At 40.7% G+C, this 17,516-nt stretch overlaps 1 protein-coding gene across 3 annotated transcripts in view; it reads left to right on the forward strand.

Annotated features, from left to right (window-relative positions):
* RNF220 (ring finger protein 220) overlaps positions 1-17,516 on the forward strand; it is a 376,648-nt gene that overhangs the window by 120,819 nt on the left and 238,313 nt on the right. For all 3 annotated transcript variants that reach the window (XM_042463245.1, XM_042463247.1, XM_042463246.1), the window contains one exon: positions 16,550-16,624. In XM_042463245.1, coding sequence (XP_042319179.1) covers positions 16,550-16,624 — 75 coding nt within the window. The remainder of the gene's footprint in view (positions 1-16,549; positions 16,625-17,516) is intronic.

The following is a 17,516-nucleotide window of genomic DNA, read 5'->3' on the forward strand; positions in this document are numbered from 1 at the left end:
AGATATATGTGTGCATCCATGTGTGTGTGTATGGAACCAGTATTGTGTAGTGGTTTGACTGTTGAACTAGGACACTTGGGAGAACAGGGTTTGAATTCCCACTCAGCCTTGGAAACCTACTAGGTGACCTTGGACAAATCACACTCTCTCAGCCTCAGAGTAAGTCAAGGGCAAATCCAACAAGTCAGAAATGACTTGAAGGCTCACAACAACAAAGAGTGCCAATGTGGCATAGTAGTTTAACCATTGGGGTAGGATTCCTCTTCCCCTTATCACCCTTCCCTTTAACTGGCATCTGAGTGGGGGTAGGGGGTGGAGTTATTCGTGATTTTTCCATATCCACAGGGGTCTCATTCCCCTAACCCCCGCAAATATGGAGGGTGGAGTGTATTGCACAACTTTGGTATTCCTTGCACAAGTATGTGATAATGGCACATGCTGTCACTGGGTTAAAAATAACTAAAAAGTTCACAGAACACAAAAATAGCAGTGACTTTTATCAAAGGCATAAGTCTTCTTGTTGAGGGTTCTTTGAAAAAAGGCCAAGAGACTTCAGTAACTGATACACTGATTCTTGGTTATTGCTTCTATTTAGCACCCAATACTTGTGAAATCTGGAGGCAAACGTTTGTACCAGAAGTGCTCTTCTTACATGTTTTACATGGAATTGAGTAGCTCTTGCTTCACCAAGAGGTGTGACTTTGTCATGCTGGCCACACTCATTATATTGAGGGCTTTTCTCTGAGTCTGTTGTGATCATGTTTCTGAGGGAGGTTATAGTTGTAGGGATGACAGGAGTTGCAGCTGCCTTAGGAGGACCCAAACATGTGCTTTTAAGAGAAGGGAAAAAGTGCAGCTTTTATTAAGCAATACCACATCTTCAAATTGGATTATGGCAAATTTTCAGGGGCACCACAGCATTGATTGGCTGGTCTGGAGTGGGAGAGGCTATGCAGAGGCACGCCAGAGCGTGTGCAATCGGATCTCTTCCATTAGACTGATCAATAACTGCTGCACAAGGGTGGTGGTGGTGTGGAGTGTTGACAAAACTGAATAAATATAGATGTGAGAGCTGAGAAATTGCATTACAGCCAGAGGATCCAAGAACAACACACATAACCCTTTCACCTCAACACCCTAGGAGAGTTAACCCTTTCAGGGACAGGTCACTACACTGGATGAACCAAAAGTAAAGAAGGATTCTACCCCATTCTGCCAAGAAAAGCTGGAGGAATGCATGTGTATCCTGCAGTGGAGTTACTCTTTTCTAATTGCTATACTGAAAATTTGCTCTGAAACAATCTTGATTTAAAATATAGATCCTAGAATATTCTAAGGAATGGTTTAGAAAGAACACCTGTCCTTCACAGAGTTGAGGGTCATTGATGTTGCCCTGTAAATAGCAAGGTGAGGTGACAGATTGTATGTTAATAATCCCATGGACATAATTTGGACTCAGATGTGTATTGTGTTTATTTCTTTGTGGTCATGATGTGGTCACATTGCAAACCATGGTTCCTGATGTCTGTACCTGCAGGTATTGTCAGAAAATGAGGAATGGGCTTTGTTTAGCAGATTGATGATTGCTCTCCAGGGTTCCATAGGGTAGTAAACTTCTCCCTCTATGTACTTGCTACCAATTCCCTTCTTCCAGCATTGATGACCTAAGCCACTTTTGTTTAGATAGCCATATAGGACCCATTCTAATTACTACTAATTTGACATCTTGTTTTGCTCTGGCCAGGCAACACAACAGTGGCCTTTTGACCTTACTTTTCAGTTCAGAGTCACCTGCCAGACAGAAACACTTGGAATGTACAGTATCCTGCTGTAGTTGTGCCCCCCTCCCCTTTTGCATCCTTTTCACCCAGTGGCCCAGCCAGGCTCAGAGGAAGGTGCTGACTGGGGTGACACATGGGCCAGGAGACAGCATTTGCCTTTGTAAGCTCTTTCTTGAATATGATTTAAAGTAATAAGTAAAGAGGAAACCTGCAATAAAGTCAGCACTTTGCTTATTAAGGGGAAAAGATGATGCTGGGCTAGGAATAATATTAATTAGACAGATATATGAGGAGCCGGGAAGCCTTTGGAAGATATATGTGGTGCCTCCAAACTGGGTGACTAGGAAGAACAGTATCCACACTCTTGGCAAAAAGAGAGATTTTGGGATGGACTAGAAGGAGTCTGGAGGCATTTGGTAAGTAAAGAAGTAACAGAATAAATAATTGGTGCTGATCAGACAGTGACTGATATATCCTTAAGCATCTCATGTGTCAGATGTTGCTGACAGCAATTTTTCAGCTTGCCTTAACCTGAGTGGTTGAAAGGGTGGCATCAGTTTATTATGATTGCTTCAGTTCCTAGGTTATAGTGATCGTGTTCTCCTACTTTCACGTGATCAGTTCCCAGCTTACTTCCTCTGTACTCCCTCCCTCCCTGTTAAATATAGGAGCTGACTTTGGAGGTGATTAGTAATAAAATTTTAACAAGCATCTATATGAGTCTCTTTTTGTCATTTTTATGAGACCAGTTATTACTGGGGAGATATACCTTCAAATTTCCCCTCACAGGAGATTCCAAAGTACAGAAGCAGCATATGGTGAGTCCAGAGCATTCTGATAGATATCCAAGGAAAGGACAGCAGCACATCCAGTGTGCCCAGGAGTTTGAGACTTAGGATATACCACAGGTGCATTGTTAGGCACACTGTTGTTTTCCTCTGCATGACTTTCCAAAATTTCCCATTCTCTAGTATCTATGGCTTTAAGAAACACAGACAGAATCAACACAGAGCGACATCAGCCTAGTTTTATTTGTGCCTCGTTTCTGTTGACTGAAGAGCTACTTGCTGCTGGATGACCCTTCCAGAAGCAGAGCTGCCCCAGCCAATTTTAAACCTGCTTGTTGTGGGATATTTTTTTTTACTTCTTCCATTAACACTTTTTGAAAATATAATTGAGAACAGTTCTTCTTAAGCTGTCCGGTGGACAGGCATGATTTCCCCTACCTGCTATTGGCACCATATTTGTGCCTATTAATGATAATTGTTTCTTGTTTTCCTGCAAACTTGCTATGGACTGGCAACCAATGACCTGTAGAACAGCAGCAGTCCATGGGCTACCAGTCTGTGTAGCACTGATTTAGAGCATTAACATAAGCAGATGTTCAGACTGCACTATGAGTGATTGCTATGAGTAAGATGATAATACTTAAGTATTCAAGTGTTCATCTGACCCTTGATAAGGTCTACTCAGAGAGCCTACATAACTAGGTGGGTTAATGTTTCAATTTTGGCTTTGAAATTGCCTTAATTAGGACTGACAGAATCATGGGCCAGTTTATACTTATTGATATGTTGGGAAATATGGGTTGAGTGGATCTCTGCTATATTTTTGGCACTGTCCTATTCTGGTTTATATGAAATAGCTTTGTGTTACCAGTACTGGCCTGAAGAAATGAAAGTGAGTGTGAGTAAGGAGTCAGCTGTTTATAGTGAGTCACCAGTATTTTAAGCAGCAAACAGTAAGAAGGTAGCTTAGGTACACATATCAGTGGCAGTCTACAGTACCTAGGACAGCTCAGAGAGAGTGGTCCAGACATTTCTTTACATCCTGCTACTTGCTTGAGGATGACTGGAATTTTAAGGGACTGCTGTGTTGGACTAAAGATGAAACATAGGCCATAAGGTCAATGATGTGCTCCAGGGCTGCCCATCTACTTTGTCCTGTTTGTCTTCCCTTCATTCCTTCCTGATATTCTTCTCTTTCCTTGCAGTGCCATGCTTTATTTCAGGACAGCTACCAAATACCACTATGACTCCCTTTACCAGGTAGTAGAGCCCTTGGAGTAAAGGGAAGTCTCACTATTTACCTTACCAAGATGGGGTGGAACCTAAGGTGTAGTAAGGCTAGCTAGCAGAAGAGAAGTATGGTTCTGCCTGTGCTGTAGAACATAAGAATTAACCTTATACTGTTGATCCAGGATGAGGTCAAGAAGGCAAAGTTTCCAGAGAGGTGAATTATCAGGGGGAGTGGTAACAGTGGGTCAGGCAGCTCCATGCAGGGGTAATAGAGTTAAGGGCCAGCATCTTGTGGGGAGCCCAACATTAAAGCAATGAGTAGAGCTTAATCTGCCCTGAGCAAGGGCAGTGGAGTCTTTAATATTATGTCAGGCACATGGGCTGTGCTGGCGGGCTATCCTTCACAGAAGCTAATGCTACTGGGATAACTGAATTAGCCCTTCTTCCGACAGTGAGAGCAAGGGGTTGGCGGCCGGGCGATCATGCCTTGCAGCTGTGAGAGGCATGAGCTATGGTGCTGCAAATTCAATCAGGTGAGGGGGACTGAAGGATGCAGGTGTTCCCTCACTTCCAAGCAACCTCCTTCTCTGGTCCCCCAGCCTTCATTCCAGTCTTAAGATGCCCAGCCCTTTCTCATATTCCAGCTTGAACCCAGTTCTGTGTTATAGCAATCCTGATCCTTTATGCTGTTCAAGTGAATACAGACATTCTTATATTCTGCAAATCCTCCACAGAAAATTGAAAACCCCTTGCTTGATTATGCTTAATTCAAGAAGGTGATTAGACTTACAGGATAGGAATGTCAGGAGAGGGAACCCACACAAGCCTTTGAAGTGTGGAATTTGGCTCAGTATGGAGTGTGATCAATTTAGATTTTTATTCTACTAGTAGCCTCTCTGTAAACTTTCAGATTTAGGAAAAATGCTGAACAAAAGTACTCTGTTTCATGACATGAGAATTAGGATTTGACAGAGTGGGAACACACAAGAGGCAAGCAATAGTTACTGTACCTATAGAGCTTTCCATGACTTCATGGGGATATGGGACAGGTCTTCACAGCTTTAATAGATGTTGGATTAGAAGGAGATACCTGGGGTATTAATCACTTTTCTAGGAAGATGAAGATTGATTCAATTAAGACTCAGCATCTTTTAGCAGAGTTCAAAAGTGGAAGCATGGAATCTGTTGGATGTCCCTGAGACTGGTATTTAATTAATTATGCAGTTTTTTTCTCCCAGAGCAGGACCCAGGGTGGCTTCTAAGGGTCAATTTAAATTTCTTGACACTGTTTAAAAATATTTAAAAACCCACATATTAAACAATATAAAATCATCTAAAAACATACAAAAGTTAAAAAATAAAATACACATACCAGTCAGAAGTGCACCTGCTTACCTATTAAAAACCTACCTAAACCAAAAGGTGGTTGCCTCCCATGGGAAGAGTTTAAGAGATTGGGAACAGCCACTGAGAAGTCTTTTTCTTGTGTCCTCCCCAATTGCCCCTCTGATGGTGGCTGGACTGAGGGAAAGCCTTTCCCTGTAGATCCTAGAGCTCTGGCAGGTTTGTATTGGGAATACGGTGTTTCAGACAGACTGGACCTAAACCATATAGGTTATGACCAACACTTTGAGTTGTGCCTGGAAATGAACTGGTAGCCAATGAAGCTGTTAGCAAGGGGTTTATATGCTCCAGTCAACATTGTCAGTGGCAAAGTTTGGTGGGAGCAGTGGATTCAGCTGGAGGGCCCAAATCAGGAAAATTGTTCTAAGCAAAGGACAGATACAGGAGTTTGCTGCCTGATGAAGAAATGTGGAGACCAGAAACCAATAAGAGAAAAGGAACTCTCCCAAGCTTGGGGTGGAAGAAAGCATATCAAGAAACATAGCTTCAGAGGCTATGGAATGCTCTCAAGGAAAGCTATGGAATGCTCTCAAGGAAATGAGAGTGCCACTACATTTGATGGTCCTGATGCATAACCTGTACTCAGGACAAGAGGCTGCTATCAGAATTGAATGCCAAGAAACAGAATGGTTCCCATTCAGCAAAGGGATCAAGAAAGGCTGGATTCTACCACCATATTTATTCAACTTGTATGCAGAAAATATACAGAGCAGGCTTAGACTCAGAAGCAGGGAGGAACATTAACAACCTAAGATATGCAGATGACACAATGCTCCTAGCAGAACAAATACCTGGAGCAATTACTGAAGGAGGAAAGTGCCAAGGTAGGCTTAATGCTGAACATCAAGAAAACAAGAATTCATCCTAGATAATGAGAAAATTGAAATAGTATGCCTGGATCAAATATTGATGAGAATGATGAGTGCAGTCAAGAAATTAGAAGATTAGGATTGGGAAAGGTAGCTATGAAAGAACTGAACAAGATCCTAAAGTATAAAAATATAACTCTGAACCAAAATGAGGCTCATCCAAGCCATTGTATTCCCCATCACCATGTACAGATGTGAGAGTTGGACAGTGAAGAAAGTTGATAGAAAGAAAATAAACTCATTTGAGATATGGTGCTGGAGAAGAGTGCTAAGGACACCGTGGATGGCCAAGAAGACAGATAAATGGATTCTAGAACAGATCAACCCTGATCTCTCACTGGAAGCCAAGATTATTAAACTGAGGTTGGCATACTTTGGCCACATCATGAGAAGGCATGAATCACTGGAAAAGGCAATGATGCTAGGAAAAGTAGAGGGCAGTGGAAAGAGGAAGATTACATACCAGATGGTTAGACTCAGTCAAAGAGACCACAGATCTGAGCCTGCAGGATCCAAGCAGAGCAGTGGAGGACCTGGGATCTTGGAGATGTCTCATCTATAGGGTTGTCATGAGTTGAGATTGACTCAAGGGCAGCTAGCAACAACAAGAGATCACAGAGCCCTGACTTTTTGGGCTATAGGATTTTGGCTGTCTGTGAAGTAGTCTTTTCATTATAGATATAACGTGATTTCAGTTTATATCTACATCTGTCAGATCCAGTTATATCTAGTTGAGTTGTTGTGGCAGGATGAAGGCAAGGCTGAGCAAAGTGAAGGTGAACTATTATAGGCTTCCTTTGTTGCCCAAAGAAGGGAAAAGTCTGACATGACATCTTTAATAGGGGTCAGACAAAGCTACCAGCTCTGTACAGTTTAAGTAGTTCCTGCCTGTGATTTGGTGGTTTGGTGCTGGCAAATGGGCTGACTCTCTGCCTGATATCTTGCAAATCTCAAGTTCTGAATCCGCTGAAGCCTCAATTTCTAAACCTGATAGTAGCTGTAGGAGGTAAATTTGACACAGGAGTATCCATCAACTTTCATGATTCACTGGGTACTTCAATTTGCACTTCTTCAGCCAAATCAGAGCCCATTTACTACAGGATATGCATCTCAGATTCATGGACACACAACATTCACGCATAGTTTTCCTTCTTCAGTAGTGGTTGCACTGTGATAAACTCTCTTCCTTTCTTTTCTTTTTTGCATTTGGTGCCCTCTTGAAAGAGTTTCCTTTTTTAAAAAAGAAACCCTTCCTTTTGATCCACCTCTCCCCACTCTCCAAAAATGATTAGAAAGAATTATTGCCATTAGGACGTCTTTCCCGGTGAAAGGAGAAAATCGCCTCATTCATAATTTATACCCTCAATTACTATTAATAAAGAAATATTTCAGCAGGAGATCGCCTGGGAAAATTACACGTAACATTGCATTAACATTCTATTTGAACATTTTCATCACATTTGTTATAGAGTTAATAAGAGGGATATGCTCCCCTGACTTCTTCATGAAATTATGGGCTGCCTGTGATAGTTTAATCTTTTAGACTTTATATAATATATTCACTTTGCTAATTGAGCCATCCAAGGAGCAGTTAGGGATGTTCTTAAATGGGGAAGACAAAGTAATCAAGGCCGCGACTTCCTGACTAAAGGATCCCCTTCCGGAGATGAAGAGCTGCATGTATGAACAAGACATGCATATGTTTTGTGTCTCTCTTGTGAAGCCGTATGGCCACTTCGTGCCTTACTATTTCCAAATGTAGAGTTGATTGCATACAGGATGAAATTAAGTCCACAGCACTATAATGACCTCTTATCAGCTTAGCATTATACATGTCTAACTATAGATCTTAGTAATCGTTGCAGAAATCAGAACTTTGTTCCTGTGTAACTAAAAGGGATGATTTCATATGTCATGCTGGAGGAGATGAGATTAACATAAGAGCTGTTGAACTGAGTTCAGGCTTTCATTGCACATCATTTACTTAGAGGTTTCTGTGCATAAAGGCTTATGGGACTAGCGCCCCCAAGAATGGGTAACCCATGTAGGGGACCTCGTTGTTCACTCCTGTTCTGCAGCTGCATTTGTGTGCATATAATATTTACAGCTATATAAAGATACTCCATCTCTGACAATATCATTTGCTTTATCTGTTGAGATATATCTGTTCAAATAGTTCTCAAAAGCTTGCTTAAAAATATCAAAGATGGCTACAGTTTAGGGTATGGACTTACTGTAGAGGGATACTGCCTGAAGGTAAACTTAGGAGAAAGTTGAACAGCAGTGGAATTTCCATGCATTTTTAAATTCTTCTTCACCTTTGTCTGTTAAAGATATCTTTGGGTTTTTTTCAGAGTTGGAGGTCTGAGAAGTTACTTTTTTGTACTAAACTCCCCAGCTAGTATGCAATTGTAATCCAAAAAGTAACTTCCTGAGGCGTTGTCTGTTTTCCCTTAGATAAAGCTAGATTCTTAGCATTCTCTTTTAGTTTTTTGTTTCCAGCTACCTCACTTTTTCCAGCTGACCCTTTGTGACAAAATCCAAATAGGAATACTCAGCAGTGAAAAGAAGTCTATGAAAGTCTTCAAAAGCAACACAGGAACCTGTCAAAACTTCAGCTCCAGCCTTCTTCATAATTTACATGCTTTTATATTCAGATACAAAGAATGATCAAATGAATTTGGTATTTCAGGTTTGAAAAATAGAAGTTAAGGATGAATTAACACGAACAGAAATTTTAGTACATTCATATTATACATTCATATTTAGTCTCATCAACAAAAAAAGCAGAAGATGTGAAATTCATGTGAATACATATGAACAGCCAAGACAATACAATTTTAATGCCTATATAAGAGGACTTCCTCATCAAGCCTCTGTGTGACCCTCTGTGTGATCACCTTTGTCTTTGACACATGAGAGGCAGGGTAGGCAAGGAAATGGAAGAATGCATAGCTTGTAAAATGCCATTGGTTGAGACTGGAGCAGGATAGGGCAATAGTGTAAACAGGACAAGCTTTGTAAACAGGACTGCAGCTGGGATAAATTTAGCTGGTTGGGGCTGCAGACATAGCACTGCAGGACATGGTGTCAGGGCATTCTTGCTAGGAGGGGAAACTGGATAAACAAACACAGCTTGTTGCTTCTTTGCTTTGTCCCTTGATTGTACAGCAGTGTTGTTATTCCAGTCAGACAATTGTGCCCCACACCAAAGGGAGCAGGCACACATTAATGGGTATTTTGCTGCTGTTCTTTTTTTGATGCTTAAAAGGTATGTGTGTATGTGTATCCTTGGTAACTTTTAATTCCTTTTTGACTGTTGTATGAGCCAAAGACTGTGCTTTCCAGATGTTATTAATTTCAAGGAAATCAGTTTGAATGTTCAGGACTGCACACAGTCTGAACACTGAATGTGGATTTTTAATACACTTCCATAAATACATACCCTTGGAGGAAGAGACTCTTAAGAGCAAATACCGGAGCCAATACACACATTGGAGCATTCAGTGGTATGACTGTATCCCTTTGTACCATGCATGGGGAAACATATCACAAGGCTCACTTAGGATTTGACTCCTATAGATTGTTGGCTCAACCCAAGCCTTTGGCATGACATCTCAGGATATCAGGTGACCGGGCCAGTTGCCTAGAAATGATTACATATCTGGTAAAGAATAATTGCTGATTCATCCAGAAGCAATACAGTAATCTTAAAGGACTATCTTGCATTGCACATGAATCCATTGACTAAAGTATTTTGTGGCCTGATGTCCTTTAGAGCTTTCAGACTATGTGGACCATTTGCTCTCTCCATAATGTCCACCTCCAAACCTATGGAGCTTTGCTCCAGGAGCAGTGCATTTGCAGATGAGATATGCAAACTTGTTTTAGCAGTGCAGTTTTACTCTCACTTGGCAGGAATTGTTGTCAGCATATGTATAACCACATTCAGGTTTTTTTTTATCAACATGCACTCGTATACCAACATATTAGCAGAAAGATTTGCATACCCATAGCAAATGTCCACACATCTGATGTAAAATTCAATGACATCTGACATTTGGAAAAGGTCACATCTCCCCACCAGAATTCATAATTGTACTCCAACCAAATAATCCACAAGGTCACTGTCTCTTCATTGGGGCTATTGATCTCTCCTGAGGGCTGAAAATTAGAATAGGGATTACTTTATTCATCCAGCAAATGAATATGAGAATTAAGATGAAGAAACAATTTGGTACAATTTCTGAATGGTTGGGGTTTGTCCATTAGTCTGATGCTGACTGCATTAGAAGCAGCAATTCGCTGAAAATAATGTGAGTGTCAGGGGGTCTGTATAAAGCAGGTATCAATAAAGTGAGCATGCAGAGTGATGAAACAATGGTCAGGCATCCCACTCAGCTATAGAAAACCACTGAGTAATCTTGGGGAACTCACATACTTTCAGCCCCAGAGGAAGACAGAGGAAGGCAAACCCTCTCTGAACAAATCTTGCCAAAAATACTCCATAATAGGTTCTCCTTAGGGTTGTCATAAGTCAAAATAACAACAACGTTAACTGTCAGTTATGTTTCAGAAAATCTGGGGCCTGGGCAAAATATTAGAACCTAAGCATATGCACGGCTTTGTTGATGTTAAAGATTTCTTGGGTTTTGATAAGAGTAGCTTGCCCCATTCCCTGTTGTTAACTAATAAACTGAGATGCAGCTAAGTGAGAACTGAGGTCTTGCTTGAGAGTGAGATTCAGTGAATTGATAGGATTTGGGCATCTTAATTGGGAACATACAGTGAGAAGTTGCTTTTGCCCAGCTAGTGTAAGTAATGTGTCCCATAAGGTCCACAAAGTATCAGAAAAAATTATGAAAGATGAACATATGTAAACACCATTAGGGAGAGGTATGCTGGATCAGACCAAATACCTATGTAGTCTAGCATTCTGTTCCCATTACAACTAGCATATATGAAGCCTAAATATGATGAAATGAATGCCACAGCTTCATTCTATTCATGTTTCACAGCAACTGATATACAGAGGTGTGCTATAATCCTGTTTAGGCATTTGCTTGAAAGTGCGGGAAACTGAGTGGGGGCATGGGTGTGTATGCAAGCATCAGTACCCAAACATCCCCCATATGCCTGGCAACATCAGAGATATTTCCCTGTTAAATGTGAAGATCTGCAGAGGGATTTGTAACTCAGTTTAGCTGACCATGACTAGGAACCCTGGTAAGCCAAATATATTTATAAAACTATAAAGGTCTCTGTCAATGCTGGATATGGGGAGCCATGCAGAGGCAGACACATGCCACGAGGGCCCACATCCCCCCCATTCATTTAGTCCTCTGAATTTTAGGCAAATGCTTGAACAGGGCTTGTGTCTGGTACTGGGTGGCATAAATATCCATCATGACTAGTAGATACTCATAAGATCCTTTTTAATAGCTGTCCATGTTGGCAGCCATCACTATTTCTTGTGGCATTAATTTCCACAGTTTTACTTGGCTATGTATGAGGAAATACTTGTTTTTTGTATTCTGAATCTCCCATTTTCAGTTTCAGCAGATGATCATGGATTCTAGTATTAGGAGAGAGGGAAAGCTTCACCCAATCTGCTTATGCCATATATAATGTTGCAAGCCTTTATCAGGCCTTTTTCTAAGGTGAACAACTCTGAATGTTGAGATATTTCTTCATAGGGGACTTGCTCTGGTCTCTCTGTTATTTTGGTTGGCCCTTTATGTACTGTTTTCTGTTATACAAGATCATTATTTTAAGACAAAGTGACCAGAACTCTGTGTAGTATTAAAGTGTGGTTATAACATCAATTTGCATAAGGGAAGTATATTATTAGTTTTATTTTTAGCTTCTTTTATAATAATGTCCAACAAATAATTTGTCTTTTAACAGTATTTACATGCTATGTAATGACTTCATATATACTACAACCCCAAGCTTATTTACCTGGACAATGAATTCCAGTCAAACCATTCAGTGACTGTAAACCATAGCAGTAAAGATTTATGTACAGGCTGTCCCTGATGAAATTTGAGAGTGCATAAGCTGGTAGTGCATAAGTTTAATAGTTGTGTCTTCTGCATTCTTAACCTCTGGAACGTAGATGGAGTCAAGATTCTGGGCTAGATTATGACTCTGGGTAATGTGAACAAGCACATATGAACACACCTACAGATCATATAGTCCATTTGCTGCAAATGTATTTATTCTCACAGAGTATCTGATTCATACATCTGTACCCAAGAAAAGTTATGCAGTGGGATGCTGGATTTTTCTTTTTGTTGGGTGCTTCCTGTAGTTCTAGTTTGGTGCTGACATTTGGAGCTAGAGTGTGCTATGTACCTCCCACGTAGAACTACTCTTTCATTTTGCAAACTATAGACTGTTAAGGAAAAACATCATTCTTCATGAAGGCTCTTTCAATCTCAGTTTATAAAAGTATATCAAGAGTGTTTTAGGACTGCTGCATTTTGTGACCATCTCTACAAAGCAAAGTCTAATAAGTTGAGCTGAGCATTCAGGAACAGGAGTTCTGTGGCAGGTTTCCCAGCTGTGGGATGACGACATAAATCTGTGCCTAAAAGCAGATTGCCATTTAAACTTGATGGTGATATGATAATTAGTAAGAACATTGCTAAAGTAATCTAGAAATAATCTGTTTAGAAATGTCATTGCTACATAACATCCAGTGTGTCTCATAACCTCTGCCTAACAAACAGGCCGTACTGACCGACAATTGAGGCCAGCCTAGGGGTGGAGTCAGGGTGTGGCGTCTGTATGATGCACACCTTGACTCTGTCCCCAGGCTAGTGTGATAACGCACACCACACCACATGGCAGATGGCATCATGGAGCTCTTCTGGCGCTGCGTCTACATGTCGCAGCACCAAAGGAATGCAGAAAAGCCATGACACTGGCAGTTATAGCGCCCTTTCTGCAGCTCCTTTTTGTACCATGGAAAGGTGAGATCAGGGCTGCAGCATGTGGTTGCTTCAGCCCCAATCTGGCACTAAAAGGGGTGGCTGCAGGCTTAGAGGTGGTCTGTACAGCCCCAGAGTCCCTGTAATAGTCCAAACCTACTGTGTTCCTTCTTGATACTTGGTGGGTATCAAGCAAATAAATCAGCCAGTCATAATTTATTAAGGTCCATAGACCCTAAATTTAAGCATTCAGTCAAAATATGCATGTCATCAAATCCCCCAAAACAAAATTCCCCTCACTAATACAAAAATCATGGAGGTTGCTCAACTCTAACTGTCCATTTGTACATAGATGGTTATAATTCTAGCTGTCTCAGAGAGAAATTTGGCAACTACAAGTGTGCCAAGAGCAAATCCAATAAAACTGGATTATTTCTCAATTTGGAAATGAGGGAGTTTTCCCATCCTTCATTGCAAGCCACACTGTTTCAATATGGATAGGTATTGTCCCTTCTATGTGTTTTTTTTTTCTTCTAGTCTGTAGCAGGAGAGCTAACGTTGTTTCCCCCAAAATAAGACACTGTCTTTATATTTATATTTCCTCCAGAAGACACACTATGGCTTATTTTCAGGGAATGTCTTATTTTTATTTTTATTATGTGTACCCAGTCCTCCTCTTCCCCGCTTGCCTTCCCTGATCCCAGTAGGCTCCAGAGAGCCCTTTGGGGGTGAGGAAAGGCCTGAGAAGAGGAGGACGGGCTGTGTGCCCAGTCCTCCTCTTCCCTGCTTGCCTATCACTCTGTCTTATTTTTGGAGTAAGGCTTATATTGCACAAATGCTTAGAAATCCTGCTGTGGCTTATTTTATGGGTATGCCTTATTTTTGGGGAAACGGGGTATATATGCAATTCATGGGTACAAAGTTTATATGTATGCCTTACAAAGAATATATCTTTTGCAGCTAGTTGAAAAAAACAATTGTATACTTCTGTTGAGGTGACTTTTGCAAGCAGGGATGACTATCTGTGGATGTGGTCCTATCGTGCTGTCTAAACTGCCATGAGTTATGGCTTCTCCAGCCTCTAATTATGCAGTCAGCCCCCAATTGCCTGTTCCTAACGAGGCTGACAGGCTAATCTCTCAAGAGCCCTTAATGTGTTATCATCTCTTGCTGGGTGACCTCATATTTCTAACTGCTCCAAGCAGGGAAGGAGGGAAGAAAAGTGTCCTCATTTCTCCCCACCCCCAGCCCTTGTAAGCCCACATCCTCAGGCTCATCTGTTCAGGCAGAGGAGATCAGCCCATCCATCACCTACCCCGTTTGGGCTATTAGATGATTAAAGGCATTTTTTATAATATTTGTATGAGTTTTCAAAGCTTCTTGCAAAGTGCCTCTTTAATACCCATTTAACCCCTCACTGATCAGGCTCTGGACCCTAAGAATGGGGGAGATACATATGGGCAAGGTTGTTGGAAATGACTGCATTCAGCATTCCATCTGTTCATGGTCAGCGTTCTGACAAGGTGTGATTCATGGTCCCAGGACACCTGCAGGAAGCAGTTCTTCCTCTCCCAATTGGGATCTGGTGGTTTGTGAGGTTTTAACGGTTCCAGGGGACAGGAAACGGGGCCAGGTTTGTTATGCAACAGGCTGTGTAGGCACAGGATTTCTCAAGTCACATGTATAGCCTCTTGACATTGTATAAATTCCTTTGGGGACCAGAGCCTGGAAAAGTTACATTTTCAGACTGATCATTTTGTCTGGAGGATTCTGGGAGACACTTTTCCATGCTTTGGAACAGAAGGCCTGAGTGGACTCCTGCTCTGTGATCCACCAAGGAAGGCTGCCTGATATACGAACAGCATATATAATAATAATAATAGGTTTATTTTTGCATTGGAATGTTTTACTTCATCTATATGCCTGCCTATATGTCTTGTTTTATATGTTCAGCTATTGAAAGAAAGCATAAAGCCCCATTACCATCCTGGTTCTTTGCCTCTAGATTTTGCTTACACAGACCTCCTAGCACTATCCCCTTTTCACCTATCCATTTTAAAATGTTCTTTCATCTAAGCCTGATTTTGTTTTAGTCTGATTCATCTGAAGTGCTGGAATGCATTTATTTCTTCAATGAAGTATCCTAATGTTATTGACTGCTAATGTAGTTTTTGCAAGGACTCAGTTGATAAGTCAGGCCAACTAAGATCTTCTGCAATTAGGCAGGATAAATTCTGCAACAAGATAGTTACAAATTAATTGATAGTTGATATAACAATTAGAGGAGATAGTTTATTTCTTCACTGAAAATTCCTAATGTTATTGATGACAAATGTAACCTTTGCAAGAGCTGAGTTGGATGATCCAACTGGTTTTCAACGCAAGAGCTCAGTTAATTGTTCCGGATAAACTTTGCGTAAAGACAGTTGCAAGTTAAACAATATTTGCTTTTACAGTTAACAATGGGCAGTAGGAGCACCTTGTTAACATTTGATTTATGTTACTATTACTAAAATACCGATCTATTTTATTAACCATTTTATTGGGAATTGTTTTTTAATGGTATTTTAGGGTGGGAGGGAGATAGAGAAACTAGGATCTAATATGTCCTGTTATGCTTTTATCTATTGATACTCATGTTTGATGTTATTTTTCTTGTTTGCTGTTACCCGCCTCAATCTAATACAGGGAGAGGTGGGATACAAATTATTATTATTATTATTATTATTATTATTATTCAGTTTGCTTAGCAAACATCTAACCATCTATTCATCCCTGAATATTAATGTGAAAGGCTGGAGATGTAAAAGAATTGAAGGTCAAATAAGCAGTTGGAGACAGGAAGAGGAACCTTGGGACAGAGAGGAAAGCATGACAGTTGCCATTACCTGTCCAGATCTCCCTTTAGATGTACCTTCTGACAGTAACAGCCCTGCTCTTAAGTTTCTAAGCTTTTCTTTCCATTGCTGAAACTTTATACTTGGGATTACCTGCATGTGTAATTATTGTGCCAAGGAGAAAATTTAGTCAGATTAAAAAGACTGAGAAAACAAGGTTACACCAGTACATTAGAAAAGTTGTTCGTAAGGGCCCACCATTTTAAGAATGAAGGTAGCTTGTCCTTAGGAAAGGCTGCCTACTGTGGGAAAGGGTAGATTTTCAGTCTGCATGTGAAAGTATCATGGTCACGCAAAAAGGAAGTACATTATACAAGTATCCATAAGAGGTTCCTATGGCTCATTGTTATAAGAGCTGAAAATCAGTTCTTCTGATCTTCATCTCAAATTTTCTAGTGAGTGATCCATTATGGGGAAGAGTTACATATTGAGGGAGGTGATCTTTTCTTTTTGCTCTGTTTATAAAATCATAGCACTTGAAGCAGCAGCTTTGGATGCTTAATCCCATGGCACTTGCTGAGTTAGGAAATTCTCTGCTGTTAAATGTCACTTGCTCAGTTGTAAGAGTCAATTGATTGATTGCCATCCTTTGTGATGCTCATTGTCATATTTCATAATCTCAATTTCTTGTCAATTGATTGCCAGATAGAAGCGACAGCCAAGGAGGGCCGCCAGCATCTGCGGGGGCCAGCCAGCGCATGGCGTTAACTTTCCCCCTCTGTAAGTGCCTATTCTTTTGTATTGTTAATGTTATCAGATGTGTCATGTGCCTTAAGAAAGTGTGAAAATGTTAATTATAGCAGAAGTAATGGTCTAACTGTTGGTAGGGCTGAAAATTATGGACAGAGATGACTACATTGAGTTTAGGGGATTAGATAGAGCATATAAGCAATACTGTATGTAACTGAAAATGGATCATAGGGCCCAAACAGACAGGCCAAAATAAAGCTGCTTCAGGTCACTTTGGAGGTATGCTGTTTAAATGATGCATGCGTCCTAAGAGGCCAGAAGCCGCACCAAAGCCACGTTCCAGTTGCAAGGACCGGAGTGCACCTTTGACACAGCTTCTGACCTTTTATGATGTATCTGTCATTTAAACAGCATACCTCCAAAGTGACCTAAAGCAGTTTTATTTTGGCCTGTCTGTTCGGGCGCATAATCTCTGAAGGTATGAGTCTGAGAAATTATTAATTCTAGATCTGACAGCAAGCACTGATGCTTCTGAGGATGTGAAACTAGTTTGCAATGTTCTTAACACATAACTATATATTATGTGTACCCATGAGGACATCACATAATTTTGTTGTTGTTGTGTGCCTTCAAATTATTTCCAATTTATGATGACCCTAAGGCAAACCTATCACTGGGTTTTCTTGGGAAAATTCATTCAGAAGAGATTGTCCTTGCCTTCCTCTAAGGCTGAGAGAGAGCGACTTGCCCAAGGTCACCAAGGGAGTTTCCATGCTATGTTACAGTTCTGCCATGGAACTTGGTTTTCTGAGAAACTCAGCTTTTCCAAACTTTAGGATTTAACACACACACCCTGCCCCACAAAACAACTAGTGTATATACTCATGTATAAGTTTAGATGTTTTAGTCAAAACATCAATGT

This window comes from Sceloporus undulatus, chromosome 4, assembly GCF_019175285.1.
Source record: "Sceloporus undulatus isolate JIND9_A2432 ecotype Alabama chromosome 4, SceUnd_v1.1, whole genome shotgun sequence".
Taxonomy (NCBI): Eukaryota; Metazoa; Chordata; class Lepidosauria; order Squamata; family Phrynosomatidae; genus Sceloporus; species Sceloporus undulatus.